The sequence below is a fragment of the Equus quagga genome, chromosome 5 (assembly GCF_021613505.1).
Source record: "Equus quagga isolate Etosha38 chromosome 5, UCLA_HA_Equagga_1.0, whole genome shotgun sequence".
Lineage (NCBI taxonomy): Eukaryota > Metazoa > Chordata > Mammalia > Perissodactyla > Equidae > Equus > Equus quagga.
The window spans coordinates 21,723,587-21,750,872 of NC_060271.1; the positions used below are offsets into that span (position 1 = coordinate 21,723,587).

General features: G+C 39.4%; 1 protein-coding gene across 1 annotated transcript in view; it reads left to right on the forward strand.

Annotated features, from left to right (window-relative positions):
• Positions 1 to 3,735: 3,735 nt before the first annotated feature.
• Positions 3,736 to 27,286, forward strand: part of PSMB2 (proteasome 20S subunit beta 2) — a 30,455-nt gene continuing 6,904 nt past the window's right edge. Inside the window, exons 1-3 of the mRNA XM_046660073.1 lie at positions 3,736 to 3,935; positions 8,567 to 8,689; positions 11,885 to 11,955. Coding sequence (XP_046516029.1) covers positions 3,845 to 3,935; positions 8,567 to 8,689; positions 11,885 to 11,955 — 285 coding nt within the window. The 5' untranslated portion in view covers positions 3,736 to 3,844. The remainder of the gene's footprint in view (positions 3,936 to 8,566; positions 8,690 to 11,884; positions 11,956 to 27,286) is intronic.

Sequence of the window (27,286 nt, forward strand, 5' to 3'; positions counted from 1 at the left end):
AGTGTGTACTATTTTGGTCTGGTTTTTTCATCCAGCATAATTATTTTGAGATGTTTCTAATGCTGTTGTGTGCATCAGCAGTTCATCCATTTTTATAGCTGTGTAGCGTTCCATTGTGTGGACACACAACAACGCGTCATTCACTCACCTGTTGTTGGGCATGACTCCCCTCCTCCATCTTTTCCAGTTTTGGGCTATTACACATAAAGCTGTTATGAACATTTATGTACAAGTCTTTCGTGTCTTTACATTTAAACTGAGTATCTTGTATACAGCATGTAGTTGAGTCTTGCTTTTTTATTTAATCTGACAATTTCTGGCTTTCAATTGGAGTGTGTGGATCATTTATATTTATGTGATAATTGATATCATTGTATTTAAATCTATCATTTGGCTATTTGTTTTCTATTTGTCAAATATGTTTTTTTGTTCACTTTTTCTTTTTTGTCTCCCTTTGGATTGAGTATTTTACTTCATTTTACGTCCTTTGTTGGCTTATGAACTGTAACTCTGTGTTATTTTAGTGTTTGTTTTGGGTTTATTACATACATCTTTTACTTATCATTGTCTAATTTTGAGCAATATTATACTACCTCATATATAATCCAAGAATTTTAAAGCAGTATCTTCCAATTTCTCCTCTCCTGGCTTTGTGCTTTTGTTGCCCTACATTTTAGTTCTAAATATGGTACAAACCCCACAAATACGTTATTATTTTTCCTTTAAATAGTCAATTATCTCGTAAAGACATTTAAATCATAAAAAACAAAGCCTTTTTATTTGTCTACATAGATATCATTTCCAGAACTCGTCATTCCTTTGTGTATATAGAAGATTTCATCTGGTATAACTTTCTTTCCCCTTTAAGGATGTCCTTTAATATTTCTTTTAGGGTAGGTCTTCTGGTGACGAATTTTCTCAGCTTGTCTATGACTGAAAATGTCTTTGACATAGCCCATCCTAGTTCAATACAGGGGAAAGTCTTAGCAATTGCACTGTTGTAGCAAGTCTGGGACTGTGACTTTTCCTCCTATCACCAGTGTTGGTGTCCTCATTGTCATCCAGCTGGTGAGTGTCCCACTCCAGAAACCCTTGGAGACTGCTTTCTGGGATCACTTTTGGTACCAAATATTTTAGTTTGAGTTCCCTAGAAGCAAAACTGAAATGCTTATTCAAGTCATTTATGGGGGGCTTGCTCTCAGGAGAAAGGGAGTAACAGAAGTAAGATAGGACGGGGAAAAAAGCTAAGCAAGAATGTGGTCTTGTCTGGAGACTAGCGTTAGAGTGATCCACGGGGAAACTCGGGAGGACAAACTATATCCCACTTTAAATTAAGGAAATTGACCTTTTAGCTCTGTGTCAGTCAGTCATTGGCTGACGGGTGGGTCTAGATTGCTCCCAGGCAAGGATGTCTCCCAGACGGTTGAGAGAAATTCCCTGCATAAAGGGACAGTTGTGAGTTGTTATCAACCAACATTTACAGCAGCTGGGGATGGCAGCTACCACAGGTAGGTAAAAGGGTTATTGGCAGGGCATGAATAGTATCCAATACATTAACATTTCTGAATATTTACAGGTGGGCCACTGATATCCAGTCTACCGTCATCTCAACCCTATTGTCTAAGCTCACAGGATATTTTGAGTGTGGGCTGTGCTGATGCTTTCATGTCCCGCTTGGGCTTGGGAGTCTTGGCAAGGCTGGCAGCTCCCATAGTATGGCCATGTTCCCTAAGGTCCTGCCAAACTTCCAATGAAGGAGCAGGATATGTTTCCTTATACTTATGGAACCATCCAAACCTGCATCTCCTTCCCATCTCAAGAGAAATGCAAGCAAATCTCTCTTCTAAATGTCCCTTTTATAAATAAGGAAGTTGAAGCTCAATGAATTTTGCACCAAGGTGGGAAAAGGTAGGGCTGTGACCAGAGTTAAGTGTTGATTTACAGGTCTCCCACTACATCAGAGATCTGCAAACTATGGCCAAATGAGCCAAATCCATCTCTTCCCCTCCCCCTGCCTTGTTTTTGTAAATAAAGTTTTATTGGAATATAGCCATGTTCACTTATTTATATATTGACTATGGCTGCTTTTGCACTACAGTGGCATCGTTGAGTAGTTGTGACAGACACCATATGGCCTGCAAAGCCAAAAATATTTACTATCTGGCCCTTTACAGAAAAAGTTGGCTACATCATGCTGGTTCTGGAACCTCTACAGACATTCTTTCCAATTCTAAGACTCAGTTATCCTAAGACTTTAGTTGAAGGAAGGATTCCCTCTGATTCTTAGTGAGATAGAACAAGTTAGGTCTTGAAAATCCACTTTCTTCTACACTAACAAGGAGTTACAGAATCTCTGGTGTGACTTAGCTAGAGGGGATTTCAAAAGAGTCCTGGGGAGGAAGAGGGAAGAGCCAGCTTGAAAAATCTTTGGGTCCTTTATTTTTTGTGTGGTGGGGTCCTTTTTAAAAATTGAATTTCCCAATTCAGAATGCTGCAGCCTTTGTGAATGAATGAATGAATGAATATTGGTATATACAAAGGAAAAAAGGTCTGGAAGAATACATGCATCTGGTGGGTAGTTACCTCTGGCGGGAGCAGGAGAGATATTTAACTCTTCATTTCTTCTGTATTATTTGTGTATGTGTGTGTATAGTATAACTATGTATTTTTGGCATTTAAAAAACACACAAACACACATAATGAGAGAGGGAGAGGACGGGAGAGAGAGAGAGAAAGATTTAAGAGACTTCTTCTCCAGTGGTGTTTAGAAAAGGATCTTTCTAGGATGATGGATGCATTTGTGTTCATAGTGGGATACTTGACTTAATGACCTCACTTGCCCCTGGCATCCATCCCAAGATAAATGGGCCACTCCAAACTCCTCAGGCTCTATGTTCCTTCATGGGCAGAGAGCTGGAAGAAACATTCAGAATGGAGTAAGGACTGCACATTTCTGCAGAAGCAAGTGAATTGAATAGTTCTGTTTGGAGATATAATTGCAACTGGTTTTCCATTTCCGAGGAAGTTAGCATGGCTAGTATGAAGACACAATCGTGGATGACAGAAACTAATCACGGAATATTTCATCTTTTCCCAGAATGGCTGCAAGATATAAAGGGCTAGCTGCGCTTTTTCCTATTGATAAAAACGAGTAATACATGAGCATTTCGAAACATTCAAACAATACAGATGCGTATAAAATAAAAAGTGGAAGTCTTCCCTTCAAATCATTCTTACCAAAGGTAACAACTGCATGTAAATTTGAGGTTGGAACCCCTGTAAATAGATCTTTTATGATTTTAGTCTTAATGCTTAGATCTTTAACTCAACTATATTTTATTTTTGTGAAACATGTAAATAGAGCTCCTGTCAAGGTTACTTTTCTCTCTCTAATCCGACTTGCAGGGAAGGAGTTTCTGGCGATACTTTACCAAGTAACGAAGGGAAACGACCACGTAGGGACGCACGCCTTTTTGGCACCCACATGTGCTCGGCCCTTTATACATAGTGCGTGATTTCATCCTCAAGCAAGTCTCAATCTCTCAATTTATAAAGAAAGAAACTAGGCGCTACATAACATAAGCCATCCGCAGTGCCCGGATTGCAAGGAACCGGGACAGGTCGACAGCCGAGCACTGAGTTTAATACACCCAACGTCACGCCCACTTTCCAACCTCTCGCGACACTTGTACGTCATCCGAAAGCGCCAGCGACCGGGGCGGTCGCGCGGCCTGCGTCGCGCGAAGCCTCGCTGGGTGGTGCTGTCTCACCGGTGAGGCCCGGAAACCGGCGAGGCGCGCTCTCTGTTGAAGCTGCAGCCCCCGGCCTCCTGCCACCCGCCAGCATGGAGTACCTTATCGGCATCCAGGGCCCCGACTATGTCCTTGTCGCCTCCGACCGGGTGGCCGCTAGCAATATTGTCCAGATGAAGGACGGTGAGAGGAAGTAGGGGAGGCCCTGCCGGGCCTGGGTGGAGGGGCAGTCAGAGAGAGTTGGTGGAGGGTTGGATGAGTACCAACCAGGGAAGTCTCCGAGGTGGAAGCCCGCCTGCCCTGATCAGCACTTGCTCATTTTTTGGAACTAGGAGGCGGGCAGACAAGTTTAGGGCCTTGACATTCATTCCCCCCCGGGGCTCCTGGGTCAGTGCTGTGCTCTGGCCTTCGCTAAATGCTTGCTGGGCGAGAGTTGCCTAAGGAATTCAGTTTTTAAGTGTTTAAGCTCCTGCCGGGCTCCAGGCTCCCTAGAGGCCCCCAAATCTCTGATAAGTTTCTTGTTGTCACTACTAATGAGGTTACTTTGCTGACACCGTAAGTGGGATCCTGGGGAGAGTGAGACTGTACGACTGGAAACCTGGCATTTCCCTTCTGCTGCCTGTATCTCCCCCTGTCTTAGCTCTGATCCTCCTTTTCCAGGGCACTGGCTGTTAAGTTTTCCTTGTATTTAAGTAGTCAGGGGACTGGAGCCCTGTCACTTATTTGCTTTGTGACTTTTTACAGGTTATTTCACGGTGCCCAGATTTCCTCTTCTGTTAAATCAGATTAGTGATACCAGCCTCCTAAGCTAGTTGGGAGGATTGAGTGAAAAACTTTTGTGCAAATGCTTAGCACCGCGACAAATACTTAGTAGTAGAAATACTAAATGCTTAAGTAGAAATACTTAGTACTTACTAAGTACTAAGTAGAAGTACTAAGTACTAATGCTAATACTTAATAAATACTAAGTAGAAATACTAGTACTAAATTCTAAGTGAGTTTTTATGTAGTAGGAATACTAAGTACCGTTGCTATTTTAAATGATTTACATTAATTCATTTAACCTTTTGGGATAGGTTCTATTACTTTGCTACTTTACAAATGATATTTCTGGAGTGTAGAGGTTAAGAAACTTGCTTTAGGTTACAAGTGGCAGAATCCAGGTTCTTCAAACCTATGCAGTTTGACTCCATATCTTTTGCCCGTAACTACTATGCTACACCGTCTCCCTATAGTCAGTACTCAATAAATAATTTTAAAAAGATTTTGCCTGTTGATCTGTGGAATCTAAGATTGTGTTTTCATAATTGATTGTAGACATGGTACTGTTGAAAAAATGTTATGCTTTCGCTCTGATGATTTAATGTTCACTTGACAAATAGATTTTGGGCACCTCTGTGCCTGTTACAGTGCTAGGTGCTGAAGGAATGCAAAGAAGAATAAGATGTGGCCTGTATCTAAAAGAAGTTACAATTTAATACAGACTCATAAGTGTACAAACAGTTATAACACAAGCTAGAAAATGATACTGCATATGAAAAGTACCATCAAACATCTCAGGTAGTGCAGAGGAAGCAGAGATAATTTTTAGGTAATCCAGAGGAAGAAGAGATTCTTTCTAGTTCTAAAGATTAGGGAAAGCTTAGAGGGCAGATAACAGTTCCTCTTGGTTTTAAGGAGACAAAAATGATTAAATCTGGGGTTTCCTGATGTGAACAGAGGCAAAATAGTGTCCACCACTGCTTTTGTAAGCGACAGGCATCTGATTGTCAGGCTATCATCGCTTGGGGAGCTGGAAAGAACTGAGGGACTTTGCCTGAGTTCTGTTCTTTCTGAAGAAGAGAGACCTAAAAGTGATTTGTTAAACATCTATGATATGTCAAATTACTTTACGAAATTCCATGATTAGTTTGTAGAAGTTCTATTTGTAAACCATGCTTTCCAAAGGAGTAAATTTGTTTTGAGAGTAAATCTGTCCATTCTTTTGAATAGTAAAGCCTTTGACATGCATGTGATTTATTTTAGCATGAAGTAGTTTCTAGGTAGAGCGATAACCAAGTCAGTATCTTTACAGGGGATCTGTGTCATCACAAAAATGTATGTGAAATGACTTTGAAGAGTGGAGTGTACTTCTAGGTGTTACAGAGGATGCAACATACTAGGTATAATCCATAGAGGTCTAAGACATTAAGAAAACAAATAAATACTACAAGGTGATTTTGTATGATAAAGAAGTATCACTAGTAAGTACTAGGTTAGTTTTAAATTAATGATTTCAGGAGTATATCCTAAGGGTATTCAGAGAAAAGGAAGGTCACTGTGATGTGGAAGAAAGATGAATTTGAGTTAGTTCTTGAAAGATAGTTGGAAATAATTGCGCTCAGCTCTCTCTAATTTTCCCTATAGCCTTTCCTGGTATAAAAATTTTTATTATAGCAGCTTTGGAATTGTATGAGGACTTTTTCGTATCTTTCATTTCATGAGGGACTTGTGTAGGATAGGCATGAATGCTGAAAATGAGTAACCTTTTGGAATTTGTTTTCTCTAAGTATAAAATGAGAATAATAGTTCTAGTCAGTTTTTTGGTTTATCATTTGTAAGATAGTTTGATACCATAGAGAAGATATTTCCCAGAGATTGCTTGCTTATTAAAGTGGCACAACTCTTCAGTTTGGTTACATGCCACATTTCATGTCTCTTGTCTCCAGGCCTATATGGAATTGCTTTTAAATTACTCAGTACTTCAGCCCACACAGAATTCTTTTCTCTAAATTCCTGTAGCGTGTATAATGTGAACTCTGTTGTTTAACACTGAGTATAATAATAACATGTACAGTTTTCCCCACCTATAAGTTAGGCAGGAGTAAGTGATAGTGTTATCATTTTACATGCTTGGAAACTGGGGCTTAGAGAGGGCAAATAATTTGCCCAAGTGGGGAGGGCTGAGCCCAGATTATAGCCAAGGTCCGTGGGGTTCTAGTTCCAGTTGGCTTTCCACAGTATATTGTACACTGATGTTCATTTTGTTGTTCATTTGTTTCATGTGTGTGGATCTTGTAAGTTCTTTGTCAGGGATCGGAAATTCTGTAGAGCTGCATAGGCTGTTTCCCGCACAACGCAGGGAGCCATTAGCATCTATTGCTTTTGTTTTCATATCGCCCTTCACAACTCGCTGGACGTGTAATAGATGTTTGAAAAACACTTTAGGTGTTATATTAAGTTCATTTCAAAATTGAACAGTTTATTGCCTTAAATTTCAGCATTTCTTTTAAAGGTGGCAAGTTCTTTGTAAACAAGTTTTTTTTCCCCTCAAAATAACAGTTTTTTAAATGTTTTCTTACCAAATGACGCATGTCACATATAGACATTTTAGGAAATATTGATAAGCAAAAAGAAGGAAATAAAAATTGCCCATACTCTTGCCACTGGCAAGAACTTAGATGCCAGTGGCATATAATACTCTTCTGGTGCTTTTTCTTTGCGTTGGTAATATACCTTTAAGTGAATTTTTTTCTTTAATAAAAAGTTTGCAAACGGTCTTTAAATCTCCTGTAGCCTATAATAAAGGTGTGTTTGTTTAGGAGTTTCAAGGGGGTTTGATACTATCCACAGGCACATTTTTTGTGGGTTTTTCCCCAAAGTCTAAGAAGCCATATTACTGTTGCCTACAACTCTCAAACACTTGTGAAGTATTTGACTGTAGCATTTTGTTCTTTAAATCCTATTTAGGGATTTTGACATTTCAGAAGCTTTCAAACAGAAAACATGTCTCCCAGGGAAGATTATTCAGCACTACTTGAAAAATGAAAAGTGAAAGTGAGAATAAGATGGGGAGATAGGCTTTTTCTGAAGCTACAGACTGAATATGGAGTTTTCTTCCTTGGGCACTAATTGCTATCTGAATATTTATTTATCTATCTAATCTGAATGAGTCTGGTTCAGCTAGATAAGATTAGAGTATTGAGATTTTCGAAGTGTTTCTAAAAAGCTTAGTGTTAACGATGTTTGTTAGAATTTTTGTTTTGGAAGTCATTTTAATTTTCTCTTTGCTTTAGAAATGGAGTTGATTTACTTTTTAAGATGATTTATAGTCTCAGTTTTTTTTTTTTTTGAGGAAGATTAGCCCTGAGCTAACTGCTGCCAATCCTCTTCTTTTTGCTGAGGAAGAGTGGCCCTGAGCTAACATCCATGCCCATCTTCCTCTACTTAAATGTGGGACACCTACCACAGCATGGCGTGCCAAGCAGTGCCATGTCTGCACCCAGGATCCGAACCGGCGAACCCTGGGCCGCTGAAGTGAAATGTGCAAACTTAACCACTGTGCCACCGGGCCAGCCCCCTCAGTTAATTTTTTGTTCTTTCTAGAGATAGCTTCTTAATTTCAAGACCAGTATTTTTCATATATGCTTTTGTATGTGTATAAATATAATTAACATTTGTATTTATAGAGACATTTCAGGACTTTGAAATCATGAGCCTAAAGATAATGGCTGTTGACTTGATACTTTCATTTCTTTGATTGTTCTGTTGCTTGCATTTCAAATGCCTTTACGTGTTTTTAGCTATATTTTCAATTGTCAGCTTTTATATATATTCTCTAACTGAAATTGACATTAATAAAATATGCTGAGGAGTTTAACATGGAGAGTGAAAGAGAGTATTTAATACAGTTGCCCATTAAAGCCTTTTAAAAATAGTGATTAGTAAAATTATTCGGTATAGTAATTAATAAACCTGTTTATGATTGCCTATATAATAGCAAGAAATTTCTGATAAGGTAACTTCTAACAGTGGGTGTTTTTTTCTTTGGGCAGATCATGACAAGATGTTTAAGATGAGTGAAAAAATCTTACTCCTATGTGTTGGAGAGGCTGGCGACACTGTACAGTTTGCAGAATATATTCAGAAAAATGTGCAACTTTACAAGATGCGAAATGGTGGGTAATACTTAGAATGTAGCATTGTTTGGTTTATCTTTAGATTTGCACTGAAAAAGAATATTCTCTACTAGCAGTTCTGCACATGAGCAGACTGGTGTGGTCATATTTTTATTTGAGTCTTCCTATTTTTAAAACCTTGTCTAGACCCTCCTTCTGATCCTAAAGATTTTTCTACAAGAATCACAGAGCAGAAAAGAGAACCGTTAAAACACTGATACTTGGGGGATAAAACTAACACCATCTTGTCGATGAGCATGGTGATATCAGACTTTTTAAGTGTTAGATATTTCAGAAGATGTGCTTTGAGCTAAAGTATATCTGAATCTCAGACCTAAAAGACCTGAATTAAACTCGGTTTTACTAATTTTTTTTATGTGACAAGTCACTTATCCTCTCTGGGGCTTTATTTTCCTTATTTCTAAAATGAGACTCTAGAAATATTAATGGACAATATGCATAAAAATGGTTTGTAAACATAAAGCTCTGTGTAATTGTAGGAGGTCACTCTGTCATACAAGAGTTCTGCCTTGCCTCACTAGTAGGTTGTTGTCTAGGGAGATAATTAGGATTTTTGTGAGATATTTTGCAAGCCCTCATTGGAGCTATCCCCAGAGAGAGATTCTTATCCACTGAGAAAGCCTCCCTATGCAATAATACTGGCCACTAGCTCTCTAAGCCAGGAAAGTTTATAGTGCCACTCTAGCAGAAAGAAACTTACTTCACAGTTTAATAACACTGTTATACACAGCACTGGTATAATGCAGAGCTATGAAAGAAGTTACTTTGAATATAATTTTATGTGTAATATGACTAGATATGATCCGTTCATAGTTTTTTAGGCAGCAAATTTAGCATCATGCAATCAATTCCATAAATATTTTTGAGGGCCTCATCTATGTGAAGCACTCTCCCTAGTACCACAGAGAATTCGAAGATAAACAAGACTCAGTCCTTGCCTTTCAGGAAGCTAAAACACATGGTACTTAGGTTTAAGCAAGTTCAGAATATTTCAAGAATTTTTATTATTATTATTCTTTTTTAAGATTTTATTTTTCCTTTTTCTCCCCAAAGCCCCCCGGTACAGAGTTGTGTATGTTTAGTTGTGGGTCCTTCTAGTTGTGGCATGTGGGACCTCGCCTCAGCATGGCTTGATGAGCCGTGCCATGTGCACGCCAGGGATCCAAACTGGCGAAACCCCGGGCTGCTGAAGCGGAGCACATGAATTTAACCACTCGGCCACGGGGCCGCCCCTCAACAATTATTTGTTAATGGTTCTACTTTTTGCTTACATGGCAGGTGAGGGATACCAATAATGTTTCTGAAGTACAGTAGGTACAGCAATACTTTATTCTCTTGTCATGGGAGAGGGAGGAGGAGTAAACATGAGTCGAGAGAGCTGCTTGTTACATGTGTTTTAGGATCTAAAGTCAGTGCATAAACAAGAATTGTGTATGGTTAAAATTGTCCTTAAAACCCCATAAGTTCGGCCGGCCCCGTGGCCAAATGGTTAAGTTCGTGCTCTGCTTCAGCCACCTGGGGTTTCGCCGGTTCGGATCCCAGGCGCGGACATGGCACTGCTCATCTGGCCACGATGAGGTGATGTCCCACATGCCACAACTGGAAGGACCTGCAACTAAAAAATACACAACTACATACTGGGGGGATTTGGGGAGAAAAAGCAGAAGCAAAACAATATATACATATTAAAAAAAAAACAAAACCCAGAAGTTACCTGTCAAGTATAGTTCAGTGTATGTAACCCTACACAGTAATTCTTCTACATATTAAAGTTGAAGAACTGAGCTAAAATAAGGGAAAGAAAAAATCTATGTGCAGATGGTCAGGCATCAGACTTTTCTGCCTTTAAGATAACTCTCAAGTCCTTACTGGTGTTCAGGGGACTGGATAGAAAATTGAAAGTATTCCTGCTTGTCCAGAGTTGCTTCCATTATGATTTAATATGTACTGATAGACTGGTTGTGAGGATGGAATTCGGTAATATATGTCAAAGCACCTAGCACAGCATGGACCCTGAAACATAGTAGCTGTTAAATATTTGTTTGAATTCTAATCTAGATTGTACCCGATGTGACACTGGTGTTTGAAATGTTGTAGGGAATAACTTAACCACGTGGCATCTGTCTTTTTAAACTGGTGTTTTCTCTGTGGGTCCACTGAGTTGTGGGTCATTCTTGTGTCTTCTGGCACTAGTCCCAGTTTACTGGGGAGTTAATTTCCAAAATGAGTGCACCGTTAAATGCACACATGATGCCATTCCTCTGGGTTATACTTTTGTTGGCGTTACAACTTTTTTCAAAGGTTTTACTTTTGAGATACTCTATTTTTAAAAATGTTGTAGTTAGTGATGGAAGCATTCTTTTTCTGTGACTTGTACTTTTAAAAAATCATATTATACTTAATAAAGTTACTTTCAATGGAATACTACTCAGCCGTAAAAAAAGGACAAAATCGTCCCATTCACAACAACATGGATGGACCTTGAGGGTATTATGTTAAGTGAAATAAGCCAGATAGAGAAAGACGAACTTGGTATGACTCCACTCATAGGTGGAAGTTAACATATAGACAAAGAGAACTGATTGGTGGTTACCAGGGGAAAGGGGGGGTGAGGGGAGGGCACAAAGAGTGAAGTGGTGTACCTACAACATGACTAACAATAATGTACAACTGAAATTTCACAAGGTTGTAAACTATCATAATCTTAATAAAAAGAAAAAAAAAAACCTTATAAAGTATGACTCTGAGGCTGTCCTAACTTCCAGCCTCTCTTTTCTCAATATCCTTTTTAAATAAACTTAAAAAATTGGCATCTCAACACCTCTTTTTTTTTTTCCACACTTGTGTATGTGTACCCCTTTCTTTCTATTGAGGAAACCACAGTCTGTTGATGAATGAATCACTTAAGGAAGGCTGTGAATTTTATCTCACCACAGAATAGTTACCTTGGTTCTGTTTCATGGCCAGGAATTACTGTCAGTACTGACCAGCTATTTCACAACTGTTGAATGGGGAAAGGGACGAGAAGAAAGATTGCACCCCTCATTCTGTGCACTTTATATACTCTGAGTGTACAGTGGGTGGTAGGGGGTAAGAACAAGGTTGTGGAATGATTTGGGGTACTGTTATTCCTTCTGCTTCATTTTAAGTGTGACTGTTTATCTCTTGTGCCAGGTTATGAATTGTCTCCCACAGCAGCAGCTAATTTCACACGCCGAAACCTGGCTGACTGTCTCCGGAGTCGGGTAAGCAATAGAGCCGGCAGCCTTAGGTACCAGCAGGAAAATCTGTGCTGCTTTACATTCCTATTACATGCAAGTAGTATTTTTGCCGTTTTTTGGCCTTTCTGAGCCCTTTCTGTTGCGTTCATCACTCTTCGGTCTCTTTGGATTTGTTTTCTCTTTTTGCAGAGTTGCTAATTAAAGCCCAGAGGGCAAATAACGCATTCCCAGAGAATTTGGATGGGGCAAATTCTCCAACAGAAAGACCTGTGACAAGCTTTTAAAGTTTTTTTCAAAGTGTTTTCGTGCAAACCATGTTTCTTAATTCCTGTCGTTGAAAGTCCCTACAAGGTAGTGGAGGTGAAACCTTGAAAATAATAGTGCAGATTTCATCTTGAGATTGTGTCTTTCTGTGACTATTCTCTCCAAAGCACACAAAATGATTCCTCCTCCTGGGGGGCTGGCCAGGTGGTGCAGTGGTTAAGTGCGCACGTTCCTCTTCGGTGGCCCGGGGTTCACCAGTTCGGACCCTGGGTGCAGACATGGCACCGCTCATCAAGCCATGCTGTAGTAGGTGTCCCACATATTAAAAAAACAGTAGAAGAAGAGGGGCATAGATGTTAGCTCAGGGCCAGTCGACCTCAGCAAAAAGAGGAGGATTGGCAGCAGATGTTAGCTCAGGGCTGATTCTTCCTCAAAAAAAAAATTATTCCACCTCACTTGTTGTGTCTGTATTGCTATCTTGAAACCGTCTTTGTTCCATAGACAGCATGTTAAAATGCAACATTAAGTTAAGGATTGAATGTATTAAAGATTGTGTAGGATGTCCCAAAAAGGTTCCTATGATTGGTAAAGGTGTGTATTATTCCCGTCCCACAGGGACTAAGTGATTGGAGCCTCACCATGTGACCTTACCCCCTGTGCCTGTTTACTCATCTATGAAATCGAGATAACTTCCTAACCCCACAGGAGTGCGAGGAAATGAATGCTTGTAAATCATAATATTTAACATTCATATGACTTTTGCCCAAAGCATTTTGCTTAATAATTTAATCTGCTCACTATTCCACTGACATATAGTAGATAATTCTCTATCACTGATAGGGAATGAAAGGCACAAAGTGGCAGAAGAACTAGCTCCAGGTCACACAGCAGGTCAGGCAAAGCTACACTAATGGTGCCATAATTGACTGTTCTTCATCAGCTGCTTGGTTTTTCAGTAGTGTTTCTAGAACAGAGGTGCTCTTTGTATTTTTATTATGGTTTTAGTTTCGTGTGCATTTGCTTAAGCTGAGTTATGACAGAAATCTAAATAAGTACAGGTGTTACTTTAAGTTGTTTATTACAGATCTTTAAAGCAGTTTATTTTCTAGTACCTAATAATACTATTTGAGAATGTCTCAATAAACGGAATCTCTTTTTCTCAGTGCTAGCTTTGACCAAGGGCCTTGTGCAATATGAAGGTCATGAAATTTGAAGAGAAACTAGAGACAAGATGGATTGGGAGGAGGAGACAAACTTACATACATAGTTCTGATCTGGGTAAAAGGTCAGTCGCCTTTTCTTGTTCACTCCTCCCTGAGTGAGCAAAGTGAGTCGGTCGTATGTGACCTTTACTTCCACCCAGAAGTTCCTGTGGTATTCAGTAAAGAGTATGCTGTGGCTTGCTGTGTAAAGTATTCCTCTGACTTGTCGGGCAGAACTGGAAGAAGAATTCTGGCTTTGAGCACAGTAAACACTTTGTCATAAATGCTCTAGACATTAAGTGAATTAAGCTTCTTTTAGAATTGAGTAAGAATGGCAGTGTGCTTCGTGCAAATGCAGTGAATCTGGTTAATCTCCTGGCAGAAATATTTGATTCTTAACAAATAAATACCCCTTCTAGACAGTGACATGGGGCTCTAGTAGATACTGACTTCCTCTGCTTTGTGCTTCTGGGTCTAATCCCTACTCCTCTACCTTCCTATCAGTATAGGTTGTTAGTTCTGAAATATGAATTTATATTTTAGGCACTTTATTCTGGAGAGAAGGGTAATGGTGGTTTTTCAGTCTTTCTAATATAAATGCAAAGCCACTAGATTTAGTACATTTACACAGTTAGACCAGTTGGCACATGAGGCTTATTTTTGGTCAACCAGTTACCATGCATAATTGTGTGTCTATATCTCAGATTGTTTGATTTCCAGTTTGCTGGATGTGGGTGTGTGGTATTTGGTTCAGAGGACATTTATTTATGACAGGGTGTATAATGAATCTTGTGTGAACTGGTTCTTTAAAATGCAGGCAGTTTAGCCTAGTGGTTAAGCACAGTTTCTGGATTTAATCTGCCTGGGTTTAAATCTTTGCTCGCTGACTTGCCAGCTATATTCTTTGGACAAATTCTCAGCTTAATTTCCCTACCTAGAAAGTAATAGTACCTACTTCGTAGAATTATTATAAAGATTAAATGAGGTAATCATGCAAAGCTGTTAGCACAGTGTATGGCACATATAACTAATAAATCACTTTTGTTTTTATGCTGTTTTTGCTTTCTGGTTGAAGAAGCAATTTAATAGCTATAAGTGAGTTTCTTATGGGAGATTCTTTGTTGTGGTATTTTAGTTGACCTGATTTGCTAGTAAAGAGTGGGTATAAAAAATTACTGATATTGATAGGGAAAATAGAAGTAAACCTGTGTGGATTGTCTGTTATGTGCTAAGCTTTTTTTTTTTTTTTTAAAGATTTTATTTTTTTCCTTTTTCTCCCCAAAGCCCCCCAGTACATAGTTGTATATTCTTCGTTGTGGGTCCTTCTAGTTGTGGCATGTGGGATGCTGCCTCAGCGTGGTCTGATGAGCAGTGCCATGTCCGCGCCCAGGATTTGAACCAACGAAACACTGGGCCGCCTGCAGCAGAGCGCGCGAACTTAACCACTCGGCCACGGGGCCAGCCCCATGTGCTAAGCTTTTTTCCAGATCAACCCAGTCCAGTATGGTAGCCACTTGTCATATGTGGCTATTTAAATTTAAAATAATTAAAATTAAAACAAATTTAAAATTCAGTTCCTGGGTGAGAGTCTCCTGGACTTTGAATGAGAAATAAACTTTTATTTCTTTAAAAAAATGTGGTTCCTCAGTCACATTAACCAGATTTTAAGTGCTCAATAACCACATATGGCTTATGGCTACCGTTATTGGACATTGCAGATATGGAACATTTTCATCATCATAGGAGGTTCTCTTGGACAGTGCTACTCTAGATAGTTATATATGTGACGTTATATATGGGACGTTATTTAGTGCTTATTATGACACCGTAAGATGAGTGTTATCCTCATTTTATTTACAAGGATACCAAGGCTGGTTAATAGAGAGGTTGAGCTTACCAAAGGCACATATATAGCTGATCTATAAAAGGCTGAGGTAAGATTCTAACTTCAAATACTATACTCTTTCACTGTCTCCTTTATTGGTTACTGGACTAATGTACAAGTATGTTTGTGCATTTGGGGAAGCATAAAATAATTCAGTTCTAATAAAATGTAAGGATCTCCACATAGGGGCCTGGCCCCATAGCCAGTGGTTAAGTTTGCACGCTCCGCTTTGGCGGTCCAGGGTTTCGCCCGTTTGGAGCCTGGGCATGGACCTAGCACTCCTCATCAAGCCATGCTGAGGTGGCATCCCACATAACACAACTGGGAGGACCTGCAACTAGAATATACAACTATGTACTGGGGGGCTTTGGGGAGAAGGAAAAAAGATCTCCACATAGGATTTTATAGATAAGATATAACAATAAATATTTACTGAATAAATGTCATCCAGTTAGGTCCACATATACCACTGAAGTGTTATTGTGCCTTTGTACGCTGGAAGGGAATTTTATTGAAGTATTCTTAATGAATGGATATTACTTCTCCATGTAAGGATTAAAGAGCAGGAGGAGATGAAAAAAGACACAGATTGGGGAAAAAATCAATAGCTTTCATTTTAGTTTTTATGTGAATCCATGTGTACATTTAAGTTGGTTTGCTCCTGGTTATACTCCAAGGAGCTGGAAAAGGGCTTATTAGGCTTTTGCTATGGGTTTGACTCCCCAATTTCAAATACTTATGAGGCTTCTTTGAGCATGGGTTTTGGAGTCCAGAGCTCCAGTCTCTTCCCTGGTTTGTATTAGTTTGGGTAATCTTGAATAAATTACTTCTGTTTGCTGAGCCTCACTTTCTTCATCTATGAAGAAAGAAGGAGTGATCAGAGTGGCAAATTAGGAGAACTGAGAATTAACCAAATGAAATATGTTTTGAATGAGTGAATGATTGTTGTTAGTGCTGTCGAGTCAATTCTGACTCCTAGTGACGCTGTATACAGTGGAGCAGAACCCTGCCCAGTCTTTTCTCTCCATCCTCTCACCTTCTAGCTCTGTGTCAGACAATGCTCTATTTCAGAGGGTTTTCATGGCCAGTTTTTTCAGAAGTGGGTGGCCAGGTCCTTCTTGCTGGTTTGCCTTAGTCTGGAAATTCTGCTGAAACCTGTCCACCATGGAGACCCTGCTGGTGTTTTGAATACTGGTGGCATAGCTTTCAGCATCACAGCAACATGCAGCTGCCACAGTATGACAATCAACAGACAGGTGATGTAGTTCCCTGACCGGGAAACAAACTCGGGCCATGGCAGCGATAGCAGTGAGTCTTAAGCCCTAGACCACCAGGGCTGGTGAGTGAATGATACCTCCCTGGAAAATACTAAGTATCTAATTTAAAAGTAACTTCATCGTTAAGGAGCTGCTACTTGGATTTTTAACAGGATTATTTTGAAAATTTTGTAATGTCTTAAAGGAATAGTTTGCACAATGCTTGTTTAAAATTCTCCTTATGATTTGATTAGTGGGCTATAGAAGGGAGAGTGATAAGTAATGGGGCTGTTTCTTGCTTGAAATGAATTATGTGGCATGTTTGGTGTAGCCTATCTGAATGCCCTAAAATCATCTATTATAATCCACCAAGGTCTCCATTTTATATATGTGGAGACTGAGGTATGAACCAGCCAAATCTGATATCTTGGGGGAATGTGGAGTTTGTGGCAAGGCTTAGAGTACAGTGCTGGCCTCCACGGTGTGTAATCTTCAGGGCTTTACTACTGCTACTCACTGGCCAAAGTGTTTTCATAGAACCTTTTCTGGAGTGCTTGGTGAGCCTTTGGTAATTTATCTTTTTATACGGCTATACTTGTAAATGCTTAGCAAATAAACAGTAGAAATAATGAGTTTGAAGAATATCATTCAACCCAATGTAGAACTTTCTAAACTTTGTTCCATGAAGCTGCCTCAGGAGACTCACCAAAGAAGACCAGTGTGGCACAACTTTAGCTCTGCTTTATATAGATCAACTCGACTTTTATCTACTTTATGTTGGGGATTCCATTTAAGATTTTACTTGAAAAAAGTGTTCACTTCTCACCAAAGTTTGAAAACTAGTGGGATAGTTGAAAGAGCCCTGCTCCAAGAGGTTTAGCACCAGCTCTTCTGTGAGCTCGTTGAAAAGCCTTGGGAGAAAGAGAGGATTTGATTGAATCATTTTTATGGTTTCTTCCGGCCCCCAAATAGTATGATGTAAAGATCTGGTGTCAAGACTATGAACAGATTTGAATTTATTTTTTCAGTGAAAAGGAAAGAATATGTAGGAAAGAATTTCAGATATTAGTCATTTCCAGAAGTGGCCATGACTTGTCCCAGCACTGTGGCCTAAATGCGTGTTTGGTCTGATTAATAGTAGTCATGTTTAGTGTGTTCCTTTCCTAGAAGAATCCTGTTACTTTGAGCCTTCTATTCTGACCACTAGAGTTGTTGTCCTCATGCCTTTGGTGGCTAGCACAAAGACATCATCTCTTGGTATCTGTGACCTTGTGAACAGATGGTCCAGGTGAAACCTTGACTTTGCAGGTTTTGTCCCCTAAATATGACCATTTGTTATGTGTGATTAAAATACCACTAACAAGGGCAATTTCACATGCTTTTTGGCAAATGTGGTTAGCAGGATGTGACATGACACAGTACTGCCTTCTTCCTCTGTGTGCCATCTCCCTTGAGGCCTCATCTCCCCTGCTTGCCCCCGTCTCACCCATGCCCAGGCTTGCCTTCCAGCTCACCTGCTCCAGATGGGCGGCTCAGTGGGAGGACACTGGCAAAGGCAGATGTGTTTATTTTCCGGAGACAAAATGTTGTGCTGCTGCAGATGGCAGTGCCTTGGAGCAAATGGCAGCCTTTGACACCACTGCCACACAGCCTGGGCATCTTGACAGACAGAGCTGGCTTCTTTTTGGTGATGGGGAAATTGAAAAAAAAAAAAAAAATCGAGATGTTCATCGTGAAGCTCATGGAATTTCAGTGTAAGTAGCAGTTCTTCTGGACCTGGAGAACAGTTTTCTTCCATACTGGACCTAGTCAGCTAACAGGATTTTCACTGTGGGCCAAGAGTTATATGTCTATTAATTACTTTTGTCTCCTAGCCTAAGTAAGACATAAAGTAAAAACTGAAAACATGGCTACATTTAGATGGATATTCAGTGGTACTGCAAAACACATGTGCATCCCAAGTTGCATCTCACAGGAGTCTCTTAGGATTGGGGCTGGCTTGTGTCTGCCCCATTGGAGATACTCCTGTTCTATTTTTGGTGGTCATTTTGATGATCCAAAGGCCCAGAGACAGATGTGCCTTGAGGTTGAGTTGCCTTAATTAATATGACAACACTCTGTGCTTATAGTGTTTTTCTACCAAGAAGAATAAGAATTCTGACAGCTGCCCTTTTAAGCAGTTTGCTTATACAGTCATTAGGGCTTGAAGGAAGACAAAGACCTGGATGTTGAATCATTACACTTACTAGTCTTCTAAGAAAAAATGGCTTAAGAAGATAGCTCTTGAAAGTTACTGGCTTTATCAGGAAACCTTTTTTTCTTTTTTTTTAAATATGTGCTGTTTTTCCCAGCCCTAGTGCTGATAGAGTTAGGAGTTTGCAGGTGTAAAGTCCTCCCCCCTCCCCTTCCCCATCTCTCTCCAGGGGGCTGTATGTGAGAAGGTGTTGCTTTCTCACTCAGAGAGCATATATGTGCTACCCTGTTGGATGCCTGCTGTGAGCAGAGAGAACCCCAGTTCTGGTTGAATGGAATGATCCTGTTGGGTGGCTGGGATTGTGCAACCCCCTAATGCCAACTTTTCACTTAAAGCATCTTTCCTACCTACAATGAGGGGGAGGCAATATAGGAAATGGTCTAAATTTGTAGGGTTTTGAAACTTGCATCTTGAAAATTATGTAATTTCCTGTTAAGGTTTGGTTTAAGCCAGGAGCAGCAGAATACTGTGTCTGCTTAGTAAAAACATGCTTTATTTTGAAAATGTTTACCATTAGAAGTAAAGATTTATCACACCTTTTAAGATTACTTTAAACCAGTGCCCTGGCCTGGTGGGAATGCCCTCACACTCACAGATACAAATACACATATACCCTGGCTTCTTGGTGCCTCTTTTTACCTCTTTTTACCTGCCCCAGCCTAGGATTGTGCAGGGATATGAATTCAGTGGCTGATCCCAAAAACTCAGTGAGACAATGAGGTTTTCTTTATTCTCTCCCAAAAAATCAGTAATCTAAAATGCAGGTCGGTGAGAAGTCTTTGGAAGGAGAGTTGACTGTTCTATTTCTTGTCCTGGGAGGTAGTTAACATGTGTATTCATTTTATTCATTAAGCTGTATATGTGTATTTTGTGCAGTTTTTATGTGTTATTTCACAAAAGAGTTTAAGAAAATAACAAGGGTAAAAGGGCAGGAAAGCATAACACATTTTTTGAAAAGTTAAAAATGGAAAAAATAAATTCAGATTTATTGTTACTTATGAGTGTAGACAATAGAACAAATAGGATTAACTAGCTTGAAAAGTAAAAGGGAAAGGAGAGGAAATAATAATCTCTAAATCTTTATAAACTGAAATAACCCACCAGAATTCCACATTTCCCTTTCTGATGCCTCCTAGAGCTGAGAAGTTTCATAGGTGCTGATAGTCATTCATTCAGCAAATCTACAGCCTGCATTGTCCTTGGGGCTGAGGAAAAGGTGGAAAGCTCAGTGTGTGCCTTCAGGTGAGGAAACAGAGAAGTAAACAGTCAATTGCACCGCAGAGTGTCAAGTACTACAGTAGCCCTTCGGATAGATAGGTGCTCTGGGAACAGGGCCTAACCTGAGCCTTGAAGGACTAGCTGTCATTAAGGCAAAGATGAAATCAAGGAGATGCATGAGAGAATATGTTAGGTTAGGCACTGTGGTTTCCTAATGATGTTCAGGGCAGGGACAAATAGTTCTCTGAGCCTCCTACTCCTAATTTTTCATCTGTTTTAACTAGTGAGGTACTGTATGCAAATTAGGGCTCTACTGATTGAAAAACAAATATAAATAAATATTTTTATATGATTTTCTTCTACATAGAGCTAGTTTGTTAAATATGGCTGAGGGTTTTAGAGGAATGGTAAGAAATTGAAACCAGAGAGGTGTAGTCCATGTTATGAAGACCGATGAAAACCTTTATGCTAAACGCAGCAGGGCTCTCTTGTTGGCTAAGAGGTGATAAGCATGATCAGATGAGATTTGGTTAGACCATTGGCTACTCTTTGGTGGAGCATTTGGGGAAAGAAGAAGGAAGCAGGGAGACCACTGAGGAGTTTCCAGGTCTATTAAAGAGGTAGGAAGAACTTATGTTAGACCTAGGCTGCTAATGTCTTCTAATAGGAGGGCTCCCAGTCTTTCCCCAGGATTTTCTTAATACTCTACGTATAGTTGCTGTGCACGTCCGAAAACATGTCATAGATGGTCCTAAATAATCTTTTCCAGCAAACCTTACTTTTTAACTCAGGGAGTTGAATCAGCTCTGATGTTCAACATTCATGGATATTCATGGGCATGCTTAACATGTACAACTTAATATATGCCTTGGTGGTATACAATACATGGCTTCTGCCCTTGTATCTTTTGAGAACTGACTTAAAGGTTTATGGAGTCTTAAATTTTCCTTGGGAATTGCCAGCTCATGAAAAAAAGAATTCAAGTGGCCTTGTTGCAGACATGGTGTTGTTGGTTTTACCATTGCACAATCAGCAATTTTATTTTGATGTTATTTGGGAGAAAGCAGTATTTTTGATTAGCAAGTAAAATTAATGTAGAAAACAAATACTGTTAACTAGTTGGTATAATAAGGCATCTGTGCCATGTTGCATTTCAACTCATTAAATTTCTAAACTTCTAATTACAGTAAGATTACAACTTTAATAGGAGAATCATTCAAACTTGGGGTTAGTGATAGCTTTAGAGAGGTAAAGTTGACAGAAATTTGGGGATTATTGAAGGGGAACTTTAAAATCTAATTTTGCTAAAAATTGAAATATACACAATATTTAATTTTTTGCTTCTAAAATTCAGATTCTTTTGACCTTTATCGGGCACCTACTATTTTCTAGGCCTCCTTCCAAGGACCTTTAGCACAGATGAGCACTTTTCATTCCTCACAGCTGACAGGCAAGCAGTAGTATCCCCCACATTCAAATAGGGCACTTGAGGCTCCACGGCCAAGTGGCTATCTCTGGTAACACAAATGTAAAGTTATAAAGCCACGGTTGATCTCGGATTTTGATTGCTTTTTTAACAAAAACACACGCCTATCTTATGACTCATGGCATTTAAAATCATAGTTCTTTCAAATAATTTTAAAGATGTTTTGCTTTTAAAGTTTAAAATGTTGGTTGTAAATGCTGTAACATTCCTGAGTTTAAGTTCACTCAACCATTATAAGAATTTTTGCCAACATGTTATGCAAAAACATTTGAACATGAGCTAAGTATTATTAAAGGAAAATGAAGACAATTTTTATATTATGATTTTGCATCTGCCAGCATCAAACAGTTATACCAAATACACTTTCAGAGACCTAAGGTGAAGAAAAGAAAAAGAGAAACCTTGGTTAGTTAGTCTCATTTCCAGAGTTAGTGTTTCTTTTATTTTGTCTTGGGCTTCTGAAAATCAAAGGTTTGCTTTGTGTTGAGGCACATTTGTTTCCTTATATCTCAAGTTAGTCTGAGAATTTATAAACATGAGCTGCTTTGTTTTTTAGTGTTACGAAAGAGAAATGTCTCTGAAACAGGAGAGAATCAGGAAAGTCAGGCAATCAGCTTAATTTAGCTTCCCTCTTGGAAAGGTCAGTGTAGGATTCTGAGTCTGATCAGTTTAAACTCCTACTTTTTTCAGTCACAGGATTAAGAGGAAACTGTTTCAACTTCCAACTCATCTCTCTTTTTTTTTCTCTGTAGCAACAGTGGATAACAGGACTTGTCCCAGCTTGTGATCATGAAAGAAAAAAAGTCCAGTTTCTTCTCAGCTCCCCAGAACTGCTCTCTTAAACTTAGAAGTTCACGGTCTCTTGCATTTATTATAGATACTATAAAATAAAAAAACCAAAAAGTTCATAGTCTTAGAGATTAGCCTCTCTGCTTCATCTCTCTTCTTTCACTGCTTCCCCTGCTCTCTCCCCAGACCTGCCTCTGACCCCTTTCTCATTCACATTGTCCACTTCATACTGAATCACTTGCACTTCCCCTAGCCTGCCATGTCTCCTCTCTTGTATCTCTGCTGTTGCCGCCTACACCACTTTGCTGGTCATTCTCCCCTGAATGTACTTGCACGTCTCCAAATGGGTAACTCTTAATTGTCATTTGAGACTCAGTTCAGCATTTTTCGGAAAACTTTCTCTGTGCTTCCCACTCACATATGTTACCCTCAACCTCTTTGTGCCCTCATGGCAACCTAGGAATACCTCTGCCATAGTATCCTGTTGTAATTGTTTTCTTCACTGTCTTCCACATGTGAGCATAGGAACGTGTGTGTAAATAAAACCTCCTAACTGGCTGGCTCTTCATTTGGTCTCATAAATTTGGCTGTATAGTATTTTATCTTGCCAGCTGCCTTTGCACAGCATAACTTAAGCTCATTGGATCTAAATTGAGCTTTTTACATTTACTCTACCACATTTCCCCTTATTGAGAGTCCTCTTAACTCCTCATCTTCTATTCTACTAGTTGTAAATTCCTATCAGTTCTGCCTTCTAAATACATCTCATATTCCGTATCTCCCCCTGCATCCCTACTGCTTCTGCAGTGTTCTGAGACATGAAAAAGGCTTGAATCAGCAGGGGAATGGGAATGGTTTTCTCTGGTCCTCCATGGTTTACATAGTGAAGTTCATACTCTTTAGGAAGCCAATGACGGTATCGTCCCAGTTCCTGTCATCCCATTTCCTCTCTGCTTCCTGCTGAAATCATGTAATTCACTAGGTATACATGTCCTATATTCACCAGTACCCAAACATTTCGTGTTCCTACGTTTCTTTACCTTCACATATATGCTATTTCCTCTATCTGTAATCCTTCCTACCCTTGTCTACCTTGTGAGCGCCTTCCAGATCCAGGCTTCCATCTTCATCACCTGGCACAGTGCTTCTCACATAGTAAATGTCAAATAGCATTTATTGAATTTATAATATATTCACATTCCAAATGTACAAGTGAAGTTGATTAGGGTATCCACCCATTTCATAATTATCCTGTGTTGTAGTCTCAGAGAACTCTCTCGGGATTTGGTTGAAGCCTTTTATGAACTCTGTACATGTATACTTAAGGCATAGTCACCATTGTTATTAGAAAAGAGATTTATGGGTTTCCTTAAAAAGGACCGCATCAAAGAGGATTAAAGTTAAGGCACAAATGGTTCTGTATTGCGTAGACATTAAGGTTAGGTAGTTCTTCCCCAACCACCACCCCATCCTAGAACCATAATCTTTTAGAGCTGGAAAAGGTACTTCGGTCACGAGGACAGTTGGAAGTTGCTGAAATCTTTGAGATTTTTTTTTAAGTGTTTGAAATAGTGAATATTGCAATTCCAATATAGGTACAAAAGTCCTTCTTTAATTAAAACAGCAAAATTGACATTGAAATTTTAAAGTTATACCACCAAACCCACCCAAAGTGGATAGCTAGTAAATTCTGTTGGTTATTGGAAACAAGCTCCTGATTCAGAGTTCAAAGCACCAGTGTAAGAAAATAATAATTGATTTGTTAATTAAAAATTAATTAAACCTGCCCTTTTAAAACTTGAAGTGTTATTGGTCATATAAGATGTGATAGAGGAAATAGAGAACAACAGGTGTGGTATGCAAAATAGTACATTTTGAAATATTCGAGTGTGAAACTTGCATTTACATATTGAATCATATTTCACACTAATTTCCATTTTGTGGAGGCAGCATGGTTTCCTAGAAAAGTGCACAAGACTTGGAATCAGGAGGCCTGGTCCTGACTCTGACGCTAATTAGGCAAGTCACTGTCCCCTCTTTGAACTTGAGTTCCCACATTTGTAGAAGGGATTTTGTATAAACTGGTGGAGCTTTAGATCCCCTCTAACTCTGTAAACTGCATTTGTGTGAAATACTTAGTGCCAAAGATGGAATTTTAGGTTGCTTTGACACTGGCTAGGCTAAAAGAAATAGTAAGCACTGTTCCCTTCAAAGCCCATTCTCTGTTTAGTGTGTTTAGAAGTCTATTTGTTAAAACACTGTCATCACTAGACAAACTCCTTTATCCCATTGGTGGTTTCTGCATCTCCTTCCAAATTACTGACCCTCCAGGAATGGAAGTATGCTTCACACGCTGCTTAACATTCCAGGTTTCAGCACGTCACAAAAGAACCTGCACTGTTCTCCACGGCACCTCACTCATAGCAACGTTGTCCTACTCAATTAGAGGTGGCAAAGGCTGGCCTGGCTCCAAAGGAAGACTGTCAATTCCTCTCCTTTTCTGTGTCCACGCTCGGCAGGATGCTTCCTCACGCCCACCTCTCTCCCCCTTGCTGTGACTTTGGCTTCCGCCAGATGTCACACCGCTGCTTGTCACCGCCCAGACTCTCGTCGCTGATTTTGTTGTTTCAGTGTATTTATCACAACTGTTCTCTTTAGCTGTAAAATTTATGGAATTTCACACTCTTTTTAATCACTACAGTGTTTCTTTTTCATGACAGAGGGAATATTCAAGGAGTTCTATGCACAAAAGTTGGAGGAAGGAAACAACTCCATCTAACTTAAGGAAAGTTTGCCTGTGTGTGCCATTTACACCCCTTCCTCCCAAATGTATAAAGGCACTGAGCTCAGTTCTGGAGGGCTCAGGGGTACTTTGGATGTCCATTTCAATCCCAGGGAGAAGTACGTAAGAAATGTGCTTATTGGTTAAATTTTATCCCTTTTAGCAACCAAAAACAGGTGAATAATTTTATTGGTTCTCTGTGGTATGTCTTCCTGATCTTCTTATATAGTCAGATCTGTAAATAATGTAGTCAGATGCTAAAAATGATGGTGGTGGTGGTGAAATGATGGTGATAATAGCTAATTTGTATTTTTACTATGTGACAGGCATTGCATTGACCACTTTAGATTTATTTATTTAACCCTTGCTACAGTCCTGTAATGGTGGATACTGTTACTATTCCTGCTGTATAGATGAGGAAATATCAAAATGACTTAAAGCTCTCCACTTAATAGGCTTTTGGGGCCAGCCCCGTGGCCAAGTGATTGAGTTCATGCCCTCCGCTTTGGCGGTCCAGGGTTTCACTGGTTTGGCTCCTGGGTGCCAACTTGGCACCGCTCATCAGGCTGTGCTGGGGTGGTGTCCCAACATAGCACAGCTGGAGGCACTCACAAGTGGAAAACACAACTGTGTACTGGGGGGCTTTGGGGAGAAGAAGAAGAAGGAAAAAAAAGATTGGCAACAGATACTAGCTCAGGTGCCAATCTTTAAAAAAAAAAAAAATAGGCTTCTATCATGTATTTTTTAAGGGAGGAAAAGATACCACGTTGTCTAGTTTTTTTTTTCGCAGTTGTAAAAAGAGGCAAAATTTTGGCGGTACCTTATTTTAGAAGCTAAAATTCATTTTGAGTTCCCAGGATGGTTTGTTTAAAATTTTATGTATATATATATATATATATATCTCAATTAGATACAACTTTTAAACCTAAGCATGTTCGTATTTGCACTACAAACCGTTGATGGTGATCCTCAAGGCCATTGGGCAGAATATCTCAGCTAAATGTTTAGATTCATTTACTGGTCATTGGGAAGTTTAGGTTAATTCAAAATTATATATACTATTCATCCTAGCCTTTGCTGTGGAAGGTGCCTAGACATAAAAGATACAGTTCCTCACCTTGGGGACCTCATAACTTTGTTTACCGCCTAGACTTGCTATCTAAACAATTGGAATAGTGGAGATAACCACAGACTCGATTATGTCATGCACAGAATAAGGATTACTCGTAAAAGATAGAGGATTTCTGGCATTTCTGTCGTGATTGATTAGTGTTCCCATTTCCCCAGAATCATTGGCAAATTCTCACATATAATACTGATCATGGGAAAGAAGAGAACTGATGAAAAAGTAGTTCGAAAGTGAGGCTTAGCACTCAGGAGGAACATACTTGTAAGGGTGGAAACAGCGTGAAGGTACTTAATAAATAGCAATTTACTCTCCAAATCTGGATGTAGGATTTGTTTTTGTTTTTTCAGGTTTCCAGAAAATGCCTATGTCAATCTCAAGATAGGTTAGGGTGTGTTGACCGTGAAGCAGATATGCTCTAAGTGTCAATGCTTGTGAATGTTTTTGACAATGAACTCCATCACGTTTAGAGCCCCTGAAGAGTCAAGGAAGGAAAGAGGAGTAAACTGTCATTCACTGTATTCCTACCATGTGTCAGGCAGTGTACTGGGCACTTTTTAAAAACATCTCTCTGTATCCCTTTATGAAGACATAGATGAGGAATTTATCTTGTATTTCAGTGCCAGGAGTAGATGGGCTTCTCCTGAATACTTGCCCTGTTTATTTCGTGGACACTATGAACTTCGTAGATGATTGTTTTTCTGGTAGTAATTTTAGCATTTATCAAACCTTCGCTATGTTTTAGGTACTATGCGTACCATTTATATGCATCATCTCTTTGAATCTTCACTGTAGCCCTTTTGTAGTAGGTATTATCCCCTGTTTTCAATGTGAACATTAGAATTCAGAGAGGTTGTGACTAACTTTTCTAAAGCCACATATCTGGTACTAGAGCCAGATTTCAAACTCAGATCTAACTCTACAGTGTAGCCCAGCTCTTTCTTCCTGAGATATTTATTTATGCTTATTGTTCTCTCCTTCATTCAATTCTAAATGCCTGATCTATATCCTAAATTTTTCTTTACTTAGCAACCCATGTCTAAAAGGAGGTAGAAAGAGAAGGACCCAGGAGTCTAGCAAAAAGCAAGAATAT